Source organism: Leishmania major, chromosome 35 (assembly GCF_000002725.2).
Source record: "Leishmania major strain Friedlin complete genome, chromosome 35".
Lineage (NCBI taxonomy): Eukaryota > Euglenozoa > Kinetoplastea > Trypanosomatida > Trypanosomatidae > Leishmania > Leishmania major.
Window position 1 is genome coordinate 1,420,803 of NC_007284.2, and position 23,633 is coordinate 1,444,435.

At 56.2% G+C, this 23,633-nt stretch overlaps 5 protein-coding genes across 5 annotated transcripts; all 5 read right to left on the reverse strand.

The window, feature by feature from the left end:
* Positions 1–7,186: 7,186 nt before the first annotated feature.
* On the reverse strand, positions 7,187–8,935 carry LMJF_35_3520 (hypothetical protein; the record flags this gene model as incomplete). Its single annotated transcript, XM_003722698.1, has 1 exon — positions 7,187–8,935. The coding sequence occupies one exon, from the start codon at positions 8,933–8,935 to the stop codon at positions 7,187–7,189; it is 1,749 nt and encodes a 582-aa protein (XP_003722746.1).
* Positions 8,936–13,670: 4,735 nt separating this feature from the next.
* Positions 13,671–14,822, reverse strand: LMJF_35_3530 (hypothetical protein; the record flags this gene model as incomplete). Its single annotated transcript, XM_003722699.1, has 1 exon — positions 13,671–14,822. The coding sequence occupies one exon, from the start codon at positions 14,820–14,822 to the stop codon at positions 13,671–13,673; it is 1,152 nt and encodes a 383-aa protein (XP_003722747.1).
* A 996-nt stretch (positions 14,823–15,818) lies between these two features.
* On the reverse strand, positions 15,819–16,484 carry LMJF_35_3540 (conserved hypothetical protein; the record flags this gene model as incomplete). Its single annotated transcript, XM_003722700.1, has 1 exon — positions 15,819–16,484. One exon carries the CDS (start codon positions 16,482–16,484, stop codon positions 15,819–15,821), a length of 666 nt encoding a protein of 221 aa, XP_003722748.1.
* A 979-nt stretch (positions 16,485–17,463) lies between these two features.
* Positions 17,464–19,713, reverse strand: LMJF_35_3550 (conserved hypothetical protein; the record flags this gene model as incomplete). Its single annotated transcript, XM_003722701.1, has 1 exon — positions 17,464–19,713. The coding sequence occupies one exon, from the start codon at positions 19,711–19,713 to the stop codon at positions 17,464–17,466; it is 2,250 nt and encodes a 749-aa protein (XP_003722749.1).
* Positions 19,714–21,446: 1,733 nt separating this feature from the next.
* On the reverse strand, positions 21,447–22,565 carry LMJF_35_3560 (conserved hypothetical protein; the record flags this gene model as incomplete). Its single annotated transcript, XM_003722702.1, has 1 exon — positions 21,447–22,565. One exon carries the CDS (start codon positions 22,563–22,565, stop codon positions 21,447–21,449), a length of 1,119 nt encoding a protein of 372 aa, XP_003722750.1.
* Between the last annotated feature and the right edge of the window lie 1,068 nt (positions 22,566–23,633).

Sequence of the window (23,633 nt, forward strand, 5' to 3'; positions counted from 1 at the left end):
AAAAAAAAAACGGAAGACAAACCAAAGAGGAGGATTGAAAAGAATGAAAGCAGAGGAGCGCGGAGGTAATACACAAGGCCCGCATTCTGTTGTGAGCCCCATCATTTTTTTTTTTTGTTAGAGGGGTAGGGACCTTTGATTTCCATGTGAAAGCAAGAGAAAAGCAAAGCGAGGTGTAAGGAGACCCCCACCTCACCCTTCCAACTCATTCCTCTCCGCCTGTGTGTACCTCGGTGTGAGCGCCAGACGTGATTGTTGGCCGTCTTTTCCTCCTCCTCCCGGCGCCGCTTGCCGTTTCCGTCGCCACGACCCCCACGACACCCCATTCGTGATGAATTGGGGCGAGGGAGGAAGGGAGGGAGGGAGAGACTACGAAGCAATAATAACCGCCCGTATATGGATGCACATATACATAGATTGATAAGAAACTGCGCGTTTTTTGAGGTGAAAAGGAGAGGGAGGTATGTGGTGGGTTGCAAAGAACGAAGCTGAGGCGGTGGTGGTGGCCCTCTGGGAAGCTGAGGGAGGGGAAAAGGGGAGAAGTGGACACTTAGGGGGACGCGGGACACTAGACACGCACACTTTTGCGTTTTCACACATTCCTCATGCCCCGACTCTCACCGTTTTCATCCACTTTCTGTCGTCTTGCTTGACCTTTCCCACTCTATTCCTGTCCAAAGTGCAGTTGCCGTACCGCAAACAAAGCAAGCAAACAACAACAGAACGAAGTCGGCAGTTCGTTTTACACGTGTGACAGACATCACCTCCGGCCACTTGACTGTTGCCACCCTCGCCGCCGTTTGTCTCGCGACCTCTCCCGTGCACCTTTCCAACGCTTGTACTTCTCAGCGACTGAAGCCATTCTGACGACTCCGCTGAACCTCCAAACGAGGAAGAAGGTCGACACACAGGCCAACTCAACATCGCGGAAAAAGAAGACAATCGAATCAAACAGAACACAGGGGAGGCTTCTTCGCCATCATACAAGACATACGACGAGCGCACACAGTGCCATGCGTACACAGGCATCAACACAAATGGGAATAACGCAAGAGAGGGCGATACAGCGTGTATATATATATATATATATATATAAAGCCGCACTATCTTTCCCCATTTAACCTCCGTGACGGAAACAAACACAAATAAGAAATTCCTTTCGTTGCGAGAACACGTATCCACACACGCACACGCACACGCACACTGCTGACGCTCCAGCCTTTGTGCCATTGATGGCGGCGATCGCACCTTTAGCTTCTTTTCTTTCCCCCTCGCTTTCCTGTCTCTGATGACGCCAGCCACCGCACCGTCGTATCAGCGTTCGGTACTCACCCTGCGAGGAGACCAAGAGCCTGCAGCCAACCCCTCGGGCACGGCTACGGACTCTCGGTTTCGGCGAGGAGGTGTGTGCTCGCGCTGTGCCGAAGGCACTTGCAGCCATGAGGAAGCTTGTGCCAGCCCGCTACGCATCTTGCCGGCAATTCAGCAGACGGGCCCATCCTCCTCCAGCTTCTCTGCTTTTGCTGCGTCGTGGTGATGTTGAGCGTAATCCTGGGCCGAGTCTGCGCTGTATGCACAGCGGAGCTGCGATGGGCTGAGCGACGCCAGACGGTGTTGGCTGGCCCGCCTCCTCGTCGAATCTACGATGCAAGTCTGCACTCCGGAAGAGACGCATTCGACCACCACAGGTCTGTAGGGCATGCGGCAGCCCGAGCTTTCAGCGGTCTCGTGTGGAAAGAGAAGCACGGCTGCGGCGTCTCCGCGCACATACAGGAGGGCATACGTAGAGGTGTTGGTCCTCCCCCTTGTTCTACAGGACGAGGTTGCAACCGTGACGGTCTGGCTTTGCTGCGACGACCCTACCCGGCGGATGCACTTCGCGCCGGGCTGCCCACCTGAGAGTGACGCTGGTGGCACGGGAAGTTCTCGATCCGACACCAACTCTCGCCGCTGGGGTGTGCGACAGGAGACGGCGGCCTAACTGGGCCGGAACCCCCCCCCCGTCCTCACCCCCGCGCGCTACGCCCAAGGGCAAACACCTGGCGCCCGTGAGCGGCGATGGCGTCCCGAAACGGCACAGCGCCGGGTGGCCACCGCGTGGCCAAGCCCGCTGCCCCCTGGTTGCCAAATCGATCCGCAAGGGCTGCGCCCGCCGCAGCGACGAGGGCGCAAAGACGCGTGAGCCTCAGAGGGGCGCACTGACCCCGGGGCCACCACAACGGCCCGAAGGCGCATCATGGAGAAGCGGCGGATCCGCCACGCAGCCGCACCCACCACCGCACGTGCACAGCCGCAACGCGCCACCCACGGACAAGGCAAACCGAATGGCGAGACTCGTGGCGGACACCGCCGGGGGAGCTGCCCCATCGGGTGGGGCCGCTCGTAGGCCGTTCTGGCCGCCAAAACGGACGCCGCTGGAGGCAGCCCCCGTGAAGAGGCCCCCCCCCCCGCGCGCCGCCCGAGCATGCCCTCACTTGGACGCACCCATCGAAGAGCACCAAAGAGCCAGCCCCGACGGAGGGGCGCAGCCCTGCAACGCCCCGCCCCCTCCCCCAGGGCCGCGGTCGCAGTGGGCACCCCACGGCGCGCGGGCAGCGGAGACCTGCTCGAGGAAGCGGGTCCACTGCCCCTCGGCGGCGCCCACGCGGGGGTGCAGGCAGCGACCCCTTTGGAGCCCCGCACGCACACACCGCCCTCACGCGCAGCCACCAACGCGCAGAGGAGCCGGCGCCGACTGCGTGGATCACACGCCTGGTCGCCGGCCCCAGACGCCCGGCCGACATCGCCCGAAGCCGCCATACACGATGCGGCGCGCTGAGACAAGAGGTGCTTGGCGGCAGCCGTCCCACACCAGATGGACAGGGATGCTGAGCTCACGAGACGGCAGGCGACCATCCTCGCCCAGGTCCGCCACGGGCACCCCGTCCGTGCACTGGAGATCGCTGCAGCGGCGGGTGCCTGGCAGCGACAAGGCGGTGCGCGGATGGCGTGGTGCCCGGTATGCTGCGCGAGATTCGCGGATCGCCCGACGCTCGAAGCACACCTCGCCTCACGCGGTGAGCGTGCACGCCACCCCGGCACGCCCCAGTGGCACCGACGGGGATGGAGAAGACGAAGAGAGCGAGCCCCTTCCCCTCCACAGACAACAGCGCCGTCCTGAAGCAGGCCCCATGGCCCGAAAATGCGGGCGCTGTGCGCACGCGCTGCCAACCGTTGCTGGCTTGGTGTGTCACGTCGAAGGAAAGAGTGCGGAGGTGAGAGAGCAAGAGCGATGGACGGAAAGGGCGCGAAGGAATCCCATAGCAGTGAGCCCCGCAGCGCATGTGCGCACAACATGTGGCATCTTCGGCATCTGTCCAGCGCTGCACTGATGAGGCACAGATGCCGGAGACATCACGAGAGCAGCCCGAGTTGCACCATCGGGTCCTCCAGACTCCCCATGCGGAGGGTCTCCATATTATCGGATGCCGCCGCGTGAAGCGGCCGAGGGCGAGGCATGGCACACAGGCAGGGGGTGCGCAGGGCCACCGAGGACCCTGACCTGAGGCGGGCCAACGCCCTCCTCGAGCTCATCCGGCATGTCGCCTTGACCACCCCCCTATTACCCGCACGGCAGACGCCACCGTCTCCGCCCTCGAGCAGGAGCCTGGGCGCGGCCCGCGTTGGATCAGGCCATGCAGCTCACCCATGTCCGTGGGGCGCCTGCCACGCAGCACGCACCCGAGGGATGGATGAGGAAGGACAGGGAGAGTCTGTGCGGCGCATGGTCCGATGCGAAGGCAGGCGGCTCGTCCTAGACGCCCAGGATGCAGCCGTACCCCCCCCCCTCCCTCTACAGAGACGAGTGGGCTGTGGTTGTATGCATCTGTTTTCTGACTTGTTCGCGGTGGACTGGCACGGTAAGGGCAAAAAAGAAAACTATACATGTATAGACGCTGGTGCTGCCGTTGTGATGAAACTGGAAAGAGGGGCAGGAGGGTCACCCAAGAAAATAGGACCTCCTCCCCCTTTTTGTCATCGGAGCAGGCACGATGCAGAACAGAAGACACGAAAAAAATTGAAGATGTTTCCGAGAAAGGAGGGGATGTGGAAAAACGGCCAGTGGGTGTGAGGATGAACGCATGACACTCGCATGTGATCGCGTTATAAGATGAAAAGAGCGAAGATCGCCAGAAGGTGTCTGCTAGAAATATATATTATACATATATATATATATACTTGAGCTGATGCTGCAGTCAGCGTTCCGCATGAGGAGAGACCGAACAGAATGAAAGATGAACACATCAAGGAGCTGCATGCAGCTTGCTGTTTGCCGATGTTGTCCCCTCAGCTTGCTCATCAGCACGCCATCAATGCAGCAGCGAAATGCATGATAAGCAGGATGTGGAAAACAACACATACATAATCATAATACTGAGGAACAAAACGAAAGAGGCAAAATCAGCGGACTGTGTGGAGTGTTTCACACGTCGTCGCATGCATGTGAACTGTGGGCGATACAAGCGCGGATACGCCCTGCTCTCGCAATGCCGGCGACAAGAGAAAGGTTAAAAATATGAAAGCAGCATTAAGCGCAGTGAAGTGTTCACGGACGCAAAACGCTGAAATAACGGAAAGAGACGGAGGCTCGCTGGTGTGCGAAAGTGTACCACGATGTAGTCGCTGGCGTGCGGGTGTGTAGGTAAGCTTGTACTTCGAAGAGGATCGAGACTACAAAATGCAGCGCACCGCGGACCGCAACAATTGTGCGCCGTCCTAGGGCCCTTTTCAGCGACTCCGACAGTATTTAGTAATGAAGGAGCAAGATGGGGGGAGGGGCAGGGAAACGGGGGAAAAAGGTAACAAAGTCATGTACACGGGCAGACGCACAGGAAGGGACACGGAGGAGTGCTAATAACGAAAGAGATGCGATGACATATACGTAACATCTCTAGCGGGCATGAAACATAAAGAAAGTTGACCTCTCGCGTATGTCAAAGGACACGGAAGGGAGAAAATGGAGCGAGTGGGTAGAGAGGGAAGAGAGAGGGAAAGGGGTTGGAAGGGCAGTGAGAGAGAACAACAGCAAAAAAAAAACATGTCCACACGCTAAAGCGAGCCATTCTGAAGTGTGGAATGGACCAGGTGAAAGCCAGTGAAGCAACAAAAGAGGGGGAGAAAAGAAGGAAAGAGCGTGAGGGTATGTCACGTCTTGAAGAAACACCCAGTCACCGGGAGGTGTGTCATGCGTGCCACAAACAAGAGTCACTCGTACAACCTTTCGAAAAACAAACAGACGAGAGAGAAGAGAGGCACTCTTCTCATCCTCTACGCCCAGTTCTCTTTCTTGTGGTTTTTTTCTTGTGTCGGGAGTGGAAGGCAGGGGGACACACTGCCGCAGTGCGTGAGTTCTGGAGAGCATCAGCGTCGCCTAGGAAGCCCATGACTAACACCGCAGAACGATAGAGCGAAAGGGGAAGGACTATCACGAACGTGAAAAAAAAGGAGGGGGAGCCCTCTTCCCCCCCCCCCCCCCCACACACACACAAAAAAAAAAACAGCAAAAGTACCACGAGAGGAAATACACTTCAACAGGAGAGTATAGAGGCGGAAAAGACACACACGCACACGAGAAACCATACAGGCAAGAGGGACAGAAAAGATTTACGAAGAGAGGCTTCAAAACCAACGAAGCGATTCAAAAAAAAAAGAAGCCAGAAGAGAGAGAGAACAGCGAGCACATACGCGAAAGAGCAAAAAAAAAAGACGGTGAGGAGTGAGGATTCCCAGACCAGAAAAGCTCAAACAGAGAGGTGAGAAAAAAACGGGCAGAGAAGCAGGGCGGCGACCTCAGAAAAAAGCATGAGCAACTTTCATAGTCACACCAACACACACACACACACAAAGTATTTACAACCGTAAGTAGAAAAAGAAGGGCGCATCACTTCACAGAGAGAGCGAGACATGCATAAACACACGAGGCCCGCAGCGACAACAACAAACGTCTGAATGCGCAAAGCCGACGCGACGACCGGGGGGGGAGGGGAGAAGAAAAAAAGAAACGCAAGCGTCGAGAATCACGCAGAGCGTATGAAAAGGGGGAGAAACAGGCTAATCGGAGTGCTTTGAGAAGCGCTGTTACTTGTCGACTCCTTGTGCCGCTGCTTCAGGCTCGAAAACTCAACCATCACTGATGATCTTCGAAACGACGCCCTCTGGTGCTGTTCCGTTTTTCTCCTTTGGCACCACGAAGCTCACAGCACCTCCTGAGCACAACGGTGATGACGGCCACTCTCTTCACTCGCACGACCGTTTGGCTCGCACAGGTTGCTAAAAGACAGAGCTCGGCTGCGCCGTCGCACAAAAACAAAAAAGACACGCTGAAGGAGCAACAGACTGGAAACGCTCGCATTGGGCGTTCCACGCTAGAAGGAATGGAAAACACAGAAACAAAGAGGAGAGGAAAAAGCCTTCTGGGATGAATACACGCAGCGCTGATACGTCGGGGCCTTCGAAAAAGAGACTACTGAGGAAGACCTTGACAGGAATCCGAGACAGCTGTCAAAAATAAACAATCGCCCCCACCCCTTTGCAAAAAAAAAATAAAGAAGCCTGGTAAACAAGGAAAGAGGAGCGTTGAAGTTCAGCGAGTCCTATCTTCGTCTCAGTACAAAAGGGAAAAAAAGTATCTATGGGAAGGCGGCGGCTCTTCGTTTCAGTGCCTCGACGATTCCGACGTGGTCATACACACGTTCAGTTCATCGTGTTCCCGACAATGTCCTATTCCCACAGCTGTCTTTCCCCAATCACTTCCCCATGCGTCTCGTGCGCGTATGCGGGCTGGCGGCTGCCCAGTCCTTCTTGCTTTTCGTCGTCCGCGTTTTCGTCAACGTAAGACGACGCGCTGTCATCAAAGCAAAGGGGCACTAATGATAATAATACAACAGCTGTGCGAGTACGGGTTGTCGGTCTTGCTTTACATGAATTCTGCGGGGTAGGTTGCCGAATGATCTTCCAGCTTTGTGTTTTTTTATTTTTCAATCTCCATGATGAAGCACGCTCCGGTAAAGCACAGCGATGCCATTGCACTCCCCATGACGGATTTCCCTGATACTCCTTTTGGCTTGATGTCCCCTTGTACTCCTTTTCCGTTAGACTTCGTACATTTTTTTCTTAATGCTCGTGTCTCGTAGGTCACTCTTTTCCGTTACCCCTCCCCAGGGAATGGCCTGATCCCACTACTGACTGAGCCGCGTACAAGCCGTGATAGGTGTGCTCTACGGCTGAAGCACACAGTGCGCTGCATAAAAGACGGCACGTTCTCGCACTGTGACAAGCGATGCAGGAGGCCGCCTGCAGCGCATAAGCGGAGGAGCACGGTGTCCTCTCGATCCAACCAGTCGTATGTGGAAGTGGTGCACTCCAAATTACCGAGCAGATGGGAAGTGTCTGCGTCCTCCACGGCTGTCATCGCCGACGCAGGAGCCGTCCCTTTTAGCTGACACAGCTGCGTCACCCTCATCCGCTGCTGCTCTGGCACCCGCTCGGCGCAGCGTCGGCGCGCAAAGTCCCTCACATGAACAGAGTTGTACGGCTGAAAAACGCCGCAGACATTGTTGTTGTCCACGAGGATGGTGCGGCGCAGGTCACGGCCGAGGAGGTGCAGGTCCTTCGCGTAGCCGACGTTTGTCGGTGTGCAGTGGTCGCGGTGCAGCAGTTCAATGACGCGCGCCTCGTCGCCCACACGCTGCGACGCTGGAGCGCTGCCGCTGGCACTGCTGCCATCGAGGCGAATGTTGATGCTGGGGAAGTCTTTCTGCAACTGCCTTAGCACCGTCTGGGCGTAGAGGGCCTTGCTGGCGGTGAAAATGACAACCTCAAAGTGGTCCAGACAAAACAGCAGAAAGCGTTCCAGGTGCGGGCGGTATTTCACGAAAAGCTTGTAGCGTCCCGAGGTCATTGACGTCCCTGTGCCTTGCGCTTCGTCGGACGGGCACAGCGCGTCAATCTCAGCGTCTGCGTCTGGCATCGGCATCACCGACGTGTGCAGCAGCGTCTCATCCATGTCCAGCACCACCGTGGGCCTGACCTGGCCCTTCGCCTGCGAGGAGAGGTACGGCACAAACTTCCAGTTGAGGAACGGTGACAAGTTGATCTGTGCATCCGTCACGACGCCTTCCTCGCATTCAGGATCGATTAACGGGCAGCACTGCACACCTTCCGGGTCGATGCAGACGGGAAGCTCTTCCTCTGTCGCGTAGAGAGAAAGGGCCATCCGCGGTGAGGCGATGGAACAATCGCTGTCGCTGCTCTGCCCGAGATCGCACCGCAGCGCATCGGAGAGACGGCGTGGGGTGTTCGACGCGCACAGCGACATCGGCAATACCTCAGCGACGGCGGTCGTAGACGTCACACCTGGGGAGACGCTTGCACTGTCTGCGACCGCTTTGACCTTCATCGGTGACAATGACGGCAGCGTCGCCACGGTTGAAGCGACAGCCTCCTTCGCTGGTGCGCTGCTGCAGCGGTCAGGTCTGGTCAAGGCCGCCTCAGCTGTGTCCAGCAGCGCCAGCGAAGAGCTGCGGCAGGCCCCCGAGGAGGAGCGCCGCGGCCTGCAACCGCGCTTGCCGGAGAGCACCCCGTAGGCAGTGTTATTCAGCAACGAGTGATTGATATCGTCAATGGCTTTGGTGCTGAGAGCCTCCTTGCGGTGATGCGATAAGGTGGCATCATGGGTGGTTGGGCAACAGCGATGGCGCGCGCGCTGCTGCGTGTCACCGAGCAGGTGTGTGGAGGCCTCGCGCAGCGGATGCAGGTGTGGCGAGGTGCATGCGTTCCCAGTAAGTCCCAGCATCTTAGACCTTAGAAGCTGTGGCCGCAGTGGCACCGTGAGGGCGGCAGCGGATGTGCATGACTGGGGCTGGCCGGTGACGGCGATGGACGTGCATGCAGGCATGGAGAAGACGAGATATACGTAGAAAAGACCCTGAGAACAACAATGAAGCGGTCGGGGAAGAGAGTTGGTTGCTTTCTCCGTCTTTTCGATGGAGAGGTGGCGCACCACACAAAACTGCGAGGAACACGAGCAGAAAACGCGTTTAAAACTGGGGGCAAAAAGAGGGAAAAATTCCACACAAAGCAGCAAAAAGCGAAGGGCTTGTCGGCCCCTCGGCAAGACAGCCAGCACGTTTGTCCTGTACTCCTTTACTGCCTTTCTGGTTTTACGGTTTGCGTGTCCTCGTTCGCTTCAGAGTCCTCTTTGACCTGTTGTTCAGCCAACGCACGCGCCTGCGCAATCGATGCAAACGTGTGCGAGACGTGCAGTGCAACAGAGCCAAGTGCCTTCGAGAGAGAGAGAACCGCGGGTCTCGAAGAAATTACACCGAAAAGAGAACACGAAAGAAGCAAAGTCTCCCGAAAGAGAAACAAGCGAGCGTGGATAAAGGGGAAAAAAAAGATAGGATACAGTCACACACGTCTACGGAGAACCACAAAGAATAAAAGTGCAGAACAGAAGAAGAAGAAGGGAGGGAGGCGCGCCACTATCTTTTGTTTTCAACAGAGTTTTCGCTCTTCAGCGTTCCTCCTGCCTTCACGGCCTCGTCAGCGTATCGTTGTGTTTTTTTTTGTTGCTCGCGCCGTCGTATGGGCCAGCTCGATGACAGCCTACACGAGCACAGTAGCGAGCAAACACGCGGACACAGAGGAGGGGGGGGGAGTAGGGAGGGAGTAACAAAACTGGAACACAACAGCGCAAGAAAATACGGCAGATACTAAGAAACGAAGGAAGAGGATCGGTGATAGAGCAAAAAGCAGAAAATGAGCAAGAGTAAAAGAGATAGCAGAGAGGGACCACGACTGCGAGAAAGCACACACACACACACGACAGGAGGGTCAAGCGAAACAACAACAGACAAGAAAAAGAGAGGAAACAACGAAACGGAAAGAGAAGAGGAGGAGAATAGTCACGGCGGATTCCAGATCTTCAATAAAATTGAAGCAGAAAGAGAGTGAGAGCTGAAGATGATGAAAATCGCCGGAAAGAGAGCAAGAAAAAGAGGGATCGGGGGTGGGGGGGGGGTAGAGAGAAGAGAAAAACAAAAAAGGGAAGGCGATGGATGGAGGAGGGAAGAGAGAGGGAAGGAAGGTGGGGAGGTCGAGCAGCAGGAAAAAATTCAGAAGGAAAGTACCATACGCAACGTGGAACACAATTAGAAAATCCGAAACAAGAGAGAAGAGGGGAGGAGAGAGAGTAGGGAGGGATGGAAGAGGAAGTAGTTTCTTCTGCGCCAACCCTGCTTAAAGGGGTAGGGCGTCCTTGTTTCGCCTACAACTCGCTCTCTTGGTCACTCGAACTTGCGTCCTCTGACTACTGGCAGAAACAAACATACACAGATACACAAAGAGAGAAGGAGGTACTCCAAGCTTACTGGCTAGATCTACCAGTTTTCTCGCATGCCGTTACTCCGCTCTAGTCACTGACACACGCGCAGACGAGCACACACACACACACAAGAACGGTGTGTTCAAACAGTGCGGCCTACGTGAAAGATGGCGCGAGTGCGTACACAGGAGCTTAATACAAAAAGGAGCAGGAGGAATAAAACGCGTGGCTGCAGCGGTGATAAGGGAGAAGGAAGAAGACAAAAAAAAAGAGACGTAACAACGAAAACAGAAGAACGGCGCGGGCACTACGCGTTGGGAGGGAAGAGAGAGAGAGATAAAGAGTGCTGAAAGGCTCGCCTGTTTAGAAGAAAAGAGAACAAGCTCGGTGAAACACCGAACAATCGACAAGAAACCAAGCAAAAAAAAAACAATAAAGAACGAAGGAGGGAAAGGGGGAGAAAGAATAGTAGTGGTGAAGGTGTTAGGCAAAAGGGCTGAAGAGAATGGGGGCTGGAGGAAAAAAAATGAGAGAAGGGAGAAGGGGTTTAGCGGATGTGTGAAGCAGACACACTCACGTCGCTAAAAGAGGAAAGAGATGCAAAACGAAAAAAAAACGGCGAGTAAAGCACGCACATGCAACCACTTTCGTGGTCAGCTGCTAACAAAACGGGGAAAGGGCAGAAGAGCACGGAAGAGGAAAAAGGAAGGGATGAAGGATTCGAAGAAATAAGGAAGTGACTCAATCTTGGATAGATTCTGATATACAGAGACGCGAATATGCAGTTGTGAGCGTTTATAGCTACAGATACGCTGCGTACGCCAGCAAGCGGAGAGGGGGTGACGGTTGGGCTTGTCTCAGTTTTTGAAGAGTTGAAAAGCAGACCTGGCTGGCTAGAACGCTATGTCGGGTCGGGGGTGGGGAGTTGGAGGACTGGGCGGGTACGTGCTTGTGTATGTCGCGAAGTCAGAAAGCCAAGCAGGAGAAAGAGGGAAGGGGAGAAAGGCTAGATAACGTTCCCTTTTTCTGTAGATGCGGTTTCTTCGATTCTTCTTTCTCACAACACCTTGGCTATTGTAAGGCTAAAACAAAGGTGAGTCGGAAAAAATCAGCAAACAAGGAGGACCGTAACCCGCAAACGCGCGCGCACACACACACACACACAATACATATAGATGGATAGATAGAGGGAACGCTTCTAAAAAAAAACGAAGAAAAGGGAGAGAGGTGTGTCCCGCCGATGAGTAAAAACAAGTGAGAGGAGTACAAGGTAGCAAAAAAAAAGAGAAAATATCCCCTCTCTTTCCTCCTCTCCTTCCCTAGAGAGAAAAAAGGGCTCTATTTACCTAGAGGTGCAGAAATATCACACCACCACCGTAGTGCACGGTCACGAGAGCGAGCGGCGACAGGAGAGGCGTCAGCAACAGAAGCAGCAGCAGCGCGCGCACACACACACACACACACACCACCACCACCACCACAAGGAAGCCAACCGCGACAGGAAAACGAGAAAAAAAAATGGTGGCAAACAGGGGGAAAAAGAGCGAAACCACGAAGCTACCGGGAGGGACAAAGAAATGGAAAAAAGTACAAGTCGAAACAAATAGCGAGACGAAAGGAGGCAAGCGTAGCCGTGGCGCGCAAACCGAGCTTTTTCGTGGTAAAGGGGAGAAGCCCACGAAGCCGTGTTCGCCTGTGTGCGGGGATGCTACTTCGTTGGCTTGTTTACGTGACAGCTTGCGCTTGTCTTTCCGTCTTGTTCTGTAGCACGCCTTTTCTTTTTTGCTGATGCCGACGTGCCTGAGGAGAACGAGAGGGCAGGGGACGAATGTGTGCGTGGGGAACGTGAAGAAGTACAACACGCTACTCTCAGACGGGCAAAGGACGCACACACACACACCCCACACACGCATACATTCAAGCGCTGGATCACCGAGGAGAGTGAAAACGTGAAAAAAAAAACGACAAAAAGCAAGACAGCTACCGAAAACGGTACTCTTTCCCACACAAACACGGAGAAAAGAAGAAAAACGCACACGCTCTCTTCTGTTGTCCCTGGGCACAACGGGACGAAGGGCCTGCGTCCTTTTCTTGTGCCTGTGTATATATATATATATATATATATATATATATCAATATATATATATATATATATAAATATAATATATATATATAGATACGTAAATAGATATATATTCTCGTCGAACTTTTTTGTCGCTTTCCGGCTTTGCTTGCTCTCTCCCCCTCCCTCTTTTTCAGCTTCGCAGTTGCCTTGCTTTCTCGGAAATACGTCACTGTTGAGCTGCTGCAGCAGGCGCAGAACGAAAGACGTGTTGGTGGTCGAGTAAAGCGAAGGCCAAGTCAGTAAGCAATGTAAAATGGCAGGGAAGATAAACCCGATTCGATACGTACATACACACCCGTAAAGAACAACAGCGTCACCCGGCGCACGTGTCTTCTGTAAGTGCAAAGAGAAAGGCCGGAAGGGGAGAGAGGGAGTGGTACGCGTGTGGGCTGTATGCTCCTGTGGCGGATAGAGAGAAAGAGAGAGAGAGCGATGCGTACAACACAAATGAAGAGGGCAAGCGGGTGGGCGGAGAAGTAGCGTGAAGGGTTTTCTTTTTGTCACTCGCTTGAGGAAGCCGAAGCGGAAGCCGGAGAGTGCTTAGCACTTTTTAAAATATTTTTGGAGGACGTGTGGAAGTGGTGTCCGTTATATATATATATATTATTTGCACGCATCGAGGCAGACAATGCGCATTGGCCAAGGAGCAGATGGGATGCACATGCGCATATGTGTGTGTGGCGCCCAGCATGCACATGAGGCGCCGAGAGCAACGACAGTCAAAATGCGCACACAAGTGAAACAGCAAAAAAGAAAGGGAGAAGGCGATAGGAGATGTCAGACAAGTGTGTGTGAGAGAGAGAGAGGGAGCGACAGAGATCAGTTTATGCGATATGCACGGACACTTACGTGAGAGAGCGTACGGTGAGGATTAGTTGAGGGAAGGGGGGGGGGGAGGCGAACAGCCACCACTTCCCGACATCCACATAATAAGCGCAACCGCAAAACTCCTTCCCTTCGTGCAAAAAGTACCGGCATCTAATTCTCATGTTCGCGCCAAGAGTTATCACGACATCGCTAGCGCTGCCTCGGTGGCGGCGCGAAGGCGCCTGTCGGTGCTTTGTGGCACGTTTCTTCTGTGTGTTTCTTATTCCAGGTGCGCGGTCGACTTTCGCGTGCTTGCGTCACCTGCGACACCTCGATACATCTGTGCCGGTTTGGTGGAGTCACCAAACACTAGTATTACATGTAGTACTGAGCAAACATGGCTGTGTACGGCTGCATCAGCACAGCCCAGTACCCATCGGCACGCAGCAGTGCCGACAGTGACGAGTCCAACACCGTCGCATCTGCAGACGTCCGCTGAAGGAGCTCTATCTCGTCCCAGACCCACGATTCGGCACGAGCTCGCGCTGCTGCAACGGCGGCAGACATGTGAGCGACGACGATGTCGTCGTATTTCGGCTGCTCCAGCGCAGTGGCCGACGTGGCGCAGGCAGCGTCAACTTCTGAGCACGACAGGTGGGCAATGAAGCTGCGCACCAGAAGTGCTTCACCCGGTAGCGGTGGAAGGCCCACTGCACTGCTGCTCCACTGTTGCACTGCTGCATCCTGTGCAGCGCGCAGTATTGAGGCCCACACCGTCTCGGGAAAGTCTTGACAGTACCCGCGAAGCAGCGCGAAGCACCAGTAGGCCGCCTCCTCGCACGTGAGTGCGGATGCCGAGGGCGAGGAAGCGTCCGAGCTCGGCGCCGCCGCCGCCGCGGGCCCCTTCACCAGGCAGTCGAACAGTGCATCGACGGTGGCGGCGCCGGCGGGCCAGCCTCGAGATGCACGGTCGCTGATTCGCTGCAGCAGTGGTACGACCACCTGCTTCCAACACCGAAAGACATCGAGGGTGAGAGCCACACCAAGGCGCTCGCTGCCGCCGTCGCGGTCTGACGCTACGTGGGCCCAGCGGAGACGGCCCCCCAAGGATTCGACAAGGCCGATGCCGGTGAGAGAGCGCTCGAAGTGTAGCGCTATACAGCGGCATACGTCTGCCTTGACAGCGTCCTCCCTCGTGGCAAAGGCCGCGTCCACGGGCCAGAGACAATCGTTCAGGTCGGAGGCAGTCGGCGGCCGCGCAGCCGCAGCCGCGCTTTCGTCCCCTGCAGCGTCCTGTGCAAGGAGTGAGTACGAGACGGCCTTGGAGCTGATCTTGCTTACCCCGCCGTGGCTGGCCGACGAGGATGAGTTGATGAAGGAGAACAGCAGCAACTGAAGAGGGAGCGTTGTGTCCACAGATGCCATCATTGCTTCTGGCGGCGCATAGTCGCCTGTCCTGCAATGCCGTGGGCGACACAGCAGATCCTCTTCCATGCCGCTGAGGACTGGCGTGACGGAGCTCGTCATCGAGGCAAGATGATGACGTCGGACATATGCAGCGGTTGTAGCGTCCATCAACGCACTTGTCGCTACGGCCGAGAAAACGCTCGCACTAGCCTCTGCTGCCTTTTCGGTGCACCCATTCCCGACAGACATCCGGCAGCTGCGCTGATCGGCGAAGGGACGAGGATATCGGTATGTTTCTATGTATAGATGTTTCCACGAGTGTGTGCGTGTGTGGAGCCACTGTGCTGCCGCGCCGGCAATGGAGAAGCGCAAGTCCGATGCACGAGAGATCTGCTTTCTCACCGACCCGCACAGCACAAGAGAAAGGCATATGCAGAGATGGAGAAGGAAGCACGCAAAAAAACAAAAAAGAGGACAGAAACGAGAGTAGTGCAGGCGGTGGAAGATCACGTTACAGGAGAAAGCATACTTGGCCGTGTTCTACTTTCAGTTACCGCGACGTGGTGCTGTGCCCACGGAGCAGCCCACGCCAGCCATCGCACGCGCACCCGGGGGCAAGAAGCGGTTCAAATAAACGCACACACATACACGAAAGGGCAGCAGCAGCAGCTTCTACCACCTAACCACGTAACCGCACGCGCGATTTCCTGCTTCTTTCAAGACCCGATATCTACCCTCTTCGCCTCCTTTTTGTGCCTTTCGTGGTTTAGGAATGTCCACTCTCCTGTACGCGTGCCTGCACGCGTACATCACACACAAATCGCGTTACACGATGACTTAAATCAGCGCAACACCCGCTCGTACGCTCACACAAGCGAAAAAACGACGCGAATATGTCGAAGGCTGAAGAGGACGAGGGATCATGAAAGCCGAGGAGACAGAGGCGAGGGAAAAGAGACGGATCAGCGGAAGGAGGGGGATTCGAGTGCGCAGACGCCGCCTCTTCCGCTGGGGATCCCCTACGTTCCCATCCACCCTCATCCACACGGTCACCTCCCGCTTGCTCGCCTCTTGCTCAAAGGCAGAAGGGCGCACCACACAGCCATACATGCAGCACTAGAACGCGTTGTTGGCACGGTTCATAACGGCACGAATGCGTGTGTACACCTTCGCGGCAGGACTACCGCGGATCAGATCACAGATGGCGTCCCGTGCCACACGGATGTTTTGTGTCGTGCCCATGATCCAGATCTTTGTGTCGGCGACTACGATGCGCGTGCGGGTGACGTTTTCGATCGTGTACTTTGTCTTTCCGTGCGATCCGCTGATCCGGCCGATGCAGCGAGACAAATTGTCGCCCTGCAGGTTGGCACGCACGTCCTTGATTTCGAAACCCTCAATGTACACGTCGTCCATACGCAGCAGCGCCACGGCGTCGCGCACGTCAAAGCCGGCAATGACGGCTTTCACAAAGTCCTCTGCTTTCTGCAGCATGACTTTGCTCGCAGTGGCGCTCTGATCGCCCTCAGCGGTAGATGTGGAGGGTGAAGTGCGGAGGTCGACACTGCGTGTCTTGAGGTTCATGCGGATTTCAAGCTTGCACTGCTCCACGATCGGCGTGTACACCTCCATCCACACCTTTTTGAGTGGAGGAAAGCGGTGATGCGGGATCTTGATGCTGCGCGTTTCGCGCACAAACGGAACAACCGCGGTCTTGGCGGCAGGCGCCTTGGTCTCACCGTCGCCCACTGAGGAGACTGTCGCAACGGCGTCGGAGGACATTTTTGCGCGTGGCGTGTCGGTTTTCTCACGGCTACGCTTCTCTGAAGAAGGCGGGGGTGCCCTGGTGTATGTATACGGCAGTGTATGCTTGCCGAACTGCTAGGTTCCAGTCGAATGCTGTCATGCACGACTCTGCGGAATTAGAGAGAAGAAAAAGTGGTGGAAAATAGAGGGGAGTGGCACTGCCAGTTAGAGGTCGGCACAGAGGCAGTCGCGCGATACTTCGCAGCAGCACAAGAGCCAAGAGAGCAGAGATAAAAGACGCAAAGGCGCTGCATCAGTGAACGACGAGTCGTCGTCGTCTTTTCAGCTCACGGTTTTCCTCCACGCCGTGCTGTATGCGTGTCGCGGCTGGTGAAGCACGCTCCGTATGCACACACACACACACACACACACATGCACCAAAACGTAAGCGCGCGTCCTTTTTTGTTGTTATTTTCTGCTTCCCTTGTACGCTGGAAAGTCTGTGAGCATGGCAAGGACAAGAGTAGGATAAAGTGTTGCTCAGGACATGGGAGAGGGATATGGGGCGGGGTCCGATGCTCTGTCTCGCTAAGCTGAGGTGATGCACATCTGCGCTGCTCGTCGGTCTCTAAAGGTAGGAAGCTGAACAAAAAAATATTCTGTCGGAGGGTTCGTGTAAAATGGGCAAAAAGAGGAAGAAGGACAACAACGGGAAAAGGCCAAGAAAATACACAAAAAAGGGGGAGGGGGAGGCATGCCATACTGCGAGAGATGCGCGCGTCTCACCACCTCTTTGGCAGGCAAAGGAAACGAATTTCTGCTCACGCAGGATGTAGAAGTTCGGTATACATAAGGCTAGTGCGTGCGCGCACTTGAGTGCGCCCCGTTTCGGCACTCGCGGTGTAGACCACCAACACAGGAAAGCCTCGGGGCAGAAGAGCACAATGCCCATGCTGCAGGTCTCTCTGGTTCACCTCTACCTCCCCCTACCCTCACACATCTCAACACAAAGGAGCTAGTCGAGGGCGGAGCGGACGATCACTTGATTGTCACGCTCACTCTCCGAGTCGTTGGCTTGGGCGGGTGTGTACCGCGCTGCTTCCCGGGTATCGCTCTTGGACACGCTGGCAGAATTCGCCTTTGAATCGTCGAGATCTGCCGCAGGTGTGTCGCTCACGTACGAATCCACTGGCGAGTGCGGCGTCGCCACGACCGGACTTTCTTCGTGGTTTGCGCCGCTGTGCGTCGGCAAAGCACCCTCCTCGGCTACTGATACGGCGTCGCTCTCTGCAAGGGATGAGCAAGGCCTTTGGACCAGAAACGTGGCATCCGCGTTGCCTGCGGAAAGCGAAGAGGAGGCGGAGCGAGAAGAAACGTTGCGCTGGTGGGTCAGTGAGTGCAGCGCGTCTTCTCTCAGAATTTGCGACGCGTCCACCGAAACCTCAGGGAGCGACGTACTGCGCGCAGCAGACTTTGCCGCCGTCGGCTTGGCCGCAACACCTCGCCAAGTGTCGCTCTCGCCTGTCTCGACTGGGATGATGCCTCCTGGTGGGGCGCGGTGCTGCGGCGGTCGCTGAGCACCGGCTTCAACCGCCACACCTCGCAGGATCACTTCATTGATCCCCGCATGAGGCGCCGAGTGCGACTCGCTCACCACCGCAGGCATTGGATGGGAATCAGAGGCGTCACCCTCGAAGCGCAAGCTGCTGCTGCTGAGGTGAGACTTCGATGGGTGATGCATCGCGGACGGCGGCGAAGCAGACATGAGAGGTGTGAGGGACGGCTGCGCACCGAGGCCAGCGGCACCGGAATGTCCCCTTCCCGGGGCCCCTCCCGCACCGACCGGCTGTGCTGAGGAGACCAGAGCAACACACGTGGCGCCGGTCTTGTTTGCGGCGGCGCCGCTGTGAGTGGGATTCACGTTGGCACTCTCATCGCATCCCAACAGCGACGGCATCCTGGCGAAGCCGCTGGAGGCAGGATGCCCGCGCAGTCCCGTGGCGTTCGAAAGGTGGCTGTAGCTGGGACGACGCGTAGAGGGGAAATTGCGACCGTACAAGCTCTCCTCGTCCATAACTCGCATGCTGCCGTGATAGGAGCTTTGCCCACAGCTTGCCGTAGTGCCGCGCGTCACCGCCATCTCGAGCTGTCGGACGTCACGGTCCAGGCCATCGATGCGGGCCACAATCGCGTGCAGCGAGTCCGAGAATCGAGCCATCTCTGGGGTGAGCCTATTCAACACTACAGAGGCGGCAGGTGACGCTGTGCTGTTGTCGTTGACGCCGTTGCTGCCTGTACTAGCTGTGGGCAACACTGTCTGGAGCGAAGAGCATCGCACGAGCATCTCCAGTCGGTTCACATCACGCCGACAGACGCGGACTTCGCTGCTGCGGCTCACCGCATGCTCCATTAAGCGCTGCGTCTCTGCCGCGCAATGGGCCACCATGTCTGCCGTACTCGTCATCATCCCCTGAATCTGTGCCACAAGATGCTCGAGTGCATGATGCTGCGCACGCAGTTCCTCTGCCTCCTTATGCACCGCTCGGCTCGTCGTCTGCCGCCAACGCTGCATTTCGCACTCCAGCGTCTCAAACGCCTCCTGCACGTGAGCCTGCTGCCGCTGAAGAGCCTCGCTGATACGTTGCTCCTGCCGATCGCCGGCGTTGGTGCTTTGCTGCTTCCATGTGAGCACGTCCTCCCGCACACGCCTCAGCTCCTCACCCCACGCCGCGAGTTGGCGCTTCACAGTTCGCTGATGCTCCTCCATGTCGCGCTGCGTCTCTTCCCGCGCAGCCGAAAAGGCAGCATGCATGTCCGCTCGGTGCGCGCGCACCTGCTCAGCCGCGTCCCTCGCTGCCTTCTCCACTTTGGCTTGGCGGGCACGGACTTCTTCTGCACTGTCCCGCAGGCTCAGCAGCTGCTGCTGCACCTGGTCCTCGACGAGCCGGGCAACAAGGCTCGGTAGATGCGAGCGCGACCACTGGGAGAGCTCAGCGAGCACTAAGCTTCGAGCGAGATCATCTCGCGCCGGTAGCCTGCCCGGGCCGCTACCGGCGGGATCCGACGGGGCGAGATGAACGCGGCCAGCGACATCGCACGGATGAAAGTGCAACGGCACTCCCATGTGGACCTCTGCAGCCGAGCGGTCAAGCTCGTGCCGCGTGCGCGACGTCTTGAGTAGGAGCCCGTCCATCTCCTTATTCACCTCTTCCAGCCGCACAGTGAAGCGCTCATCATCGCGACGGGCGGCGAGGTAGCTGGACATGAAGCGCCAGGGCGGTACGCTTTTTTGGTCTGTCTGAACCTCTCTCGTTTGTGTGCTTCATAAAAGGCCCACGCCGCCTGCACGAAGAGTGGCACTCCCAGCGAGGCTTTCTTCTTGTTCCCAGCACCACCTCGTCTTCGTGGCGATGGCGTGCACATGCGAGCTTGGAAGGGGTCAGCGGATCCCGTCGATAGTGCGAACAGAGCGACAGAAGACAAAAGAGGAGGTGCAGGGTCCTTGATGAGCGTGGCAGCAAGTAAAACAAAGCGAGGTGCCAAAACGCCACAGGAAATGCCACGGATGATTTCCACATAACCGGAGAGCTTCCAATGACTCCATCATGATGGCATGATAAACCGCACTCTGGAACGTTCACTGCGGCGTAGCGCACGCCATTGGGTGGCCCTCGAGATAGCAGGGCGTTTTCTGGTATGCCTCAGAAGGGGAGGAGGCTTTAGCAGTTGTGGATACAGCCGTTTGAATGTTGTGTACCTAGTTTTCTCTCCTCCCCGCTTGATCCGCCCTTGGCACTTTCCTTTCGTCCCCTCTGTCTGTCTGCCTACCCGTTCCCTTCTCCCGGACGTTCTCTTTCCCGCACCTGCACGCACGCACGCACAGGCGTGCGCGCAGAGGAGCGGGGCCACCTATGAGACACGACGCGGGAGCCAAGGAGAAAGAAAAGAAGTCGCGAACGAATGGTAGGAGACTGGAGCGAAGGAAGAAACGACTCGGAAGGAAGGAGGGAAAAGGCGGAGCTTAGCGGCAAGCATGCGTGTGTGGCTATTTAGGTATGTGTCTGTCTGTTCGTGGGAAAACGACAGAACAGAGAGGGGAAAGAGAAGCAGACACGCCTTCGCTTCGCACACTCGGTCGGTCAACGCCCCGCTGCGCGACGGCGGCAGCACCCCTTGTCAGCGTCCTCTCAGCTGTTTTGCCATGAGGCCATCACATCGCAAACAAGCAGCAACAACAACGAAAGCAAAGCGGCAGCGAGCAGCGGGACTCCACACGGGGCCACAATATACACACAGAAGCGCTACCGACAGCCCAGTTAAGTTAACAACATCACCTCCATTTACCGCCTTTCCGCGTACGTGAAAACGCGGCACGCACATGCATGCCTTCGCAGGCATCGATACACCTCGGATATATTGACGTGGAATACAGCACAACGCTCATGGAGGACGGCGGTGAGGAGGAGAAGGGAGAGAAGGAGACAAGGCAGGCAAAACACAAGGCCATTACAACAAAAAATAGGGAGAGGACGGTGGTTGAGGTGAGGTGGCGTGGGAGGGAGAACGACGCACACAGAGACTGTATGAAGATTGTGGAATCATCACCCTCCCTCACCAAATTTGCCTTCCTCCCCTCGTCCATCGTCACAGCTGCGGTTTTCAATGCGGAAAGAAGCGTTGGAGAAAGACGCGAACAAAAAAAAAGGGAAGGGGGAGTTCGATATGTGGCACACAACAGCGGGAGAGGAGAGGGGGGGGGAGACAGATCAGGGGACCCAGAAGGACTAAACCGCATGACAAGCATCTCCCTTGAGTAGCGCGTGCACCTTATTCCGCAAGCCCCCGCTCCACGTCTACGCCTCACCTCACACACCCTCGAGGCTGATTTGACAGCTGCAGCACTAGAACTAGCGTTGCCGGTGCCTAAGGGAGCGGCACAGGCCCGCTCTGAATGCTCGCGGTGCTCCTGTTCGCGACAGTAACCTCTGAGAACCCTTTCTATGGCTGCGTCTTCTCGTGCCGTTGACGGCGTTGCTCCTCCTTGTCCCGCTTTTTGGCGTCGTGCGCGGCCTTCTTCGCGTCCTTCTTGTCGCCTTTCTCTTTCTCCCTCATTACCTTGAGCTGATGCTTGCGCTCCTCGAAGTTCTTGGGGTAGCCCTCGGGCCGTGGATACCACACGAGCGGCGTGGCGGGCAGGTTGTACTTGCTCCGGTCGTAGGAGTCGCTCAGGTACTGGCTGAGGTGCTGCGGGAACAGGCACGGGAACGTCTCACACACGCTCGGCTGCGCCTCTGTCCACAGAAACTCCACTTTCGTGCGGGTGACGGGATCGATCGCTGGAAGGAAGAGCTTCCACAGCATGGAGAAGAGCTTTGGCGGGTTGATGCACACCATCTTGCCTAGTCGCTCCGGGTAGTGGTCCTGAATCACGCGGATGACGCCTATGCCTACGGACGGCTTGCCGTCGTGCAGGTGCGAGTACGTTTCGAAGTCCGTCAGGCAGACCCACTTCTCGACCCCGAGAGGCATCATGCGGATCAAGTGGTTGAAGGAGCACACCATGTGCCGCAGCGGGCTCTTGCGCTCCGGGCCCCAACGCATCGACATGAACATGACAGGGCGGTGCTCCTTGTCCCACCCAATGAACTGGCCCATGTGGTGATTCGGGTTCTCCATGCAGGCGTCACACCGCCACGTCTCCGACCCCGTTTCCTTCCACCACTTGACGGTGTTCTCCAGCATGGAGAACGCCTCATTGAGGTTGAAGCTGCGGGCGGTAAGGTAGCGGAGACACATCCAATTGTCGAACTTTTCCTCCTCGTACCATGACGCAGCGGCGACCATCTTCTTGAAGTCATCCAGCTTGCGTTTCTGTGCCTCCTCGAGCTCTCCGTGGCGCTGCTCCCACGTCTTCACGACAGCGGGAGGCCGAATCTTGTCCACCTCCTCGGAACTCGAGAGAAAGTACGGGATCTGAAAGGCGTCGTTCTGTTTCGGAAACAGAAAGCAGTCCTTTGGCAGATCCAAGTCGGCCTCCACGGTACACGCGGCTAAATCGCCGTCGGATGGAGTCGGCCGCACGCTCGCCGACAACGAAGAGTCTTTTTCTGGCGGCATCTCAACAACGCGTGCTGGCTGTTGCGTGCTTTTTGTCTCTTTGGTGTGGGGGCGTGGGTGTGGTGTGGTGTGGTGTGTGGAGGAGGGCGGTGCAGTTTGTGGTGCAAGTGCATAGCGGGTAGCAACGATAAAAAAATAAGTAAAAGCAGAGAGATGCCCAAACGGATTGCGCGCATCGCATTCGACTACATGGTTCCAAACTCGTCCTCGCATCTGGCGAGCTTCCTGTTTCCGTGGAGAAGTTCATCAATCTGGTATCCTCTTCCCTACTGACACTCTCGATACTGCATAGCGCTGGCAACGCGGCCCATGAAAGTTCAGTTGTTTTCAAGGCACCATCGGATAACACCACCCGCGAGTAGGTAGACCTACGTATCACCCTCACCCTCCCCATTTCCTGTTCTTTACCCCAAGAGGGGATCCCCTGCCATGTTGGGTACGCAAGAAGGCGTGTGCGGGGGGGGGGAGGGAGAGGCGAAACATCTACGATGACTCGATCCCTCGACATCGAACATGAGCGGAAGAACACAACAGGGGATACGGAGAGCATAAACGGCTGGTGAGGGATATCACGTGGATGACGGAGAGTACGTTGACTCCTTCCGCACCATGACATTGTTTTGCAGTCATCTTCCTCCCTCTTTCCTTCACGTCGCAAGCTTTCACAAAAGGCAGTCGGCACCGCGACACAGCTCGTTAAAGCAAATATGCGGCGCAGTTCCAAAGTTGGCTAAACAAGTCAACGGTCAGAGATGCGTACAAACGCACGAGGTACGGTGGGGGTGGGGGCGTTGCTGGAAGAAGTGAAAAGGAGTGAAAACAAAAATGTGGCCGATTTCGTTGCTTCCTCGGCAGGCAACGTCTAGGGTATGGCCAACAAACATGAGGTGAGGCTGTGCATATTTTTTTTTAATTTGCATGGACTAGTGTTTGATGTACAGGTACAGCGCGTCACATGGACAACGAGAGTGATCATCTCCGAGCCAAAAACACGAAGTTATAAAGCATATATATATATATATATACGTACCACTGACAGTAATACCCACAGCAGAAGGGGGCGATGCC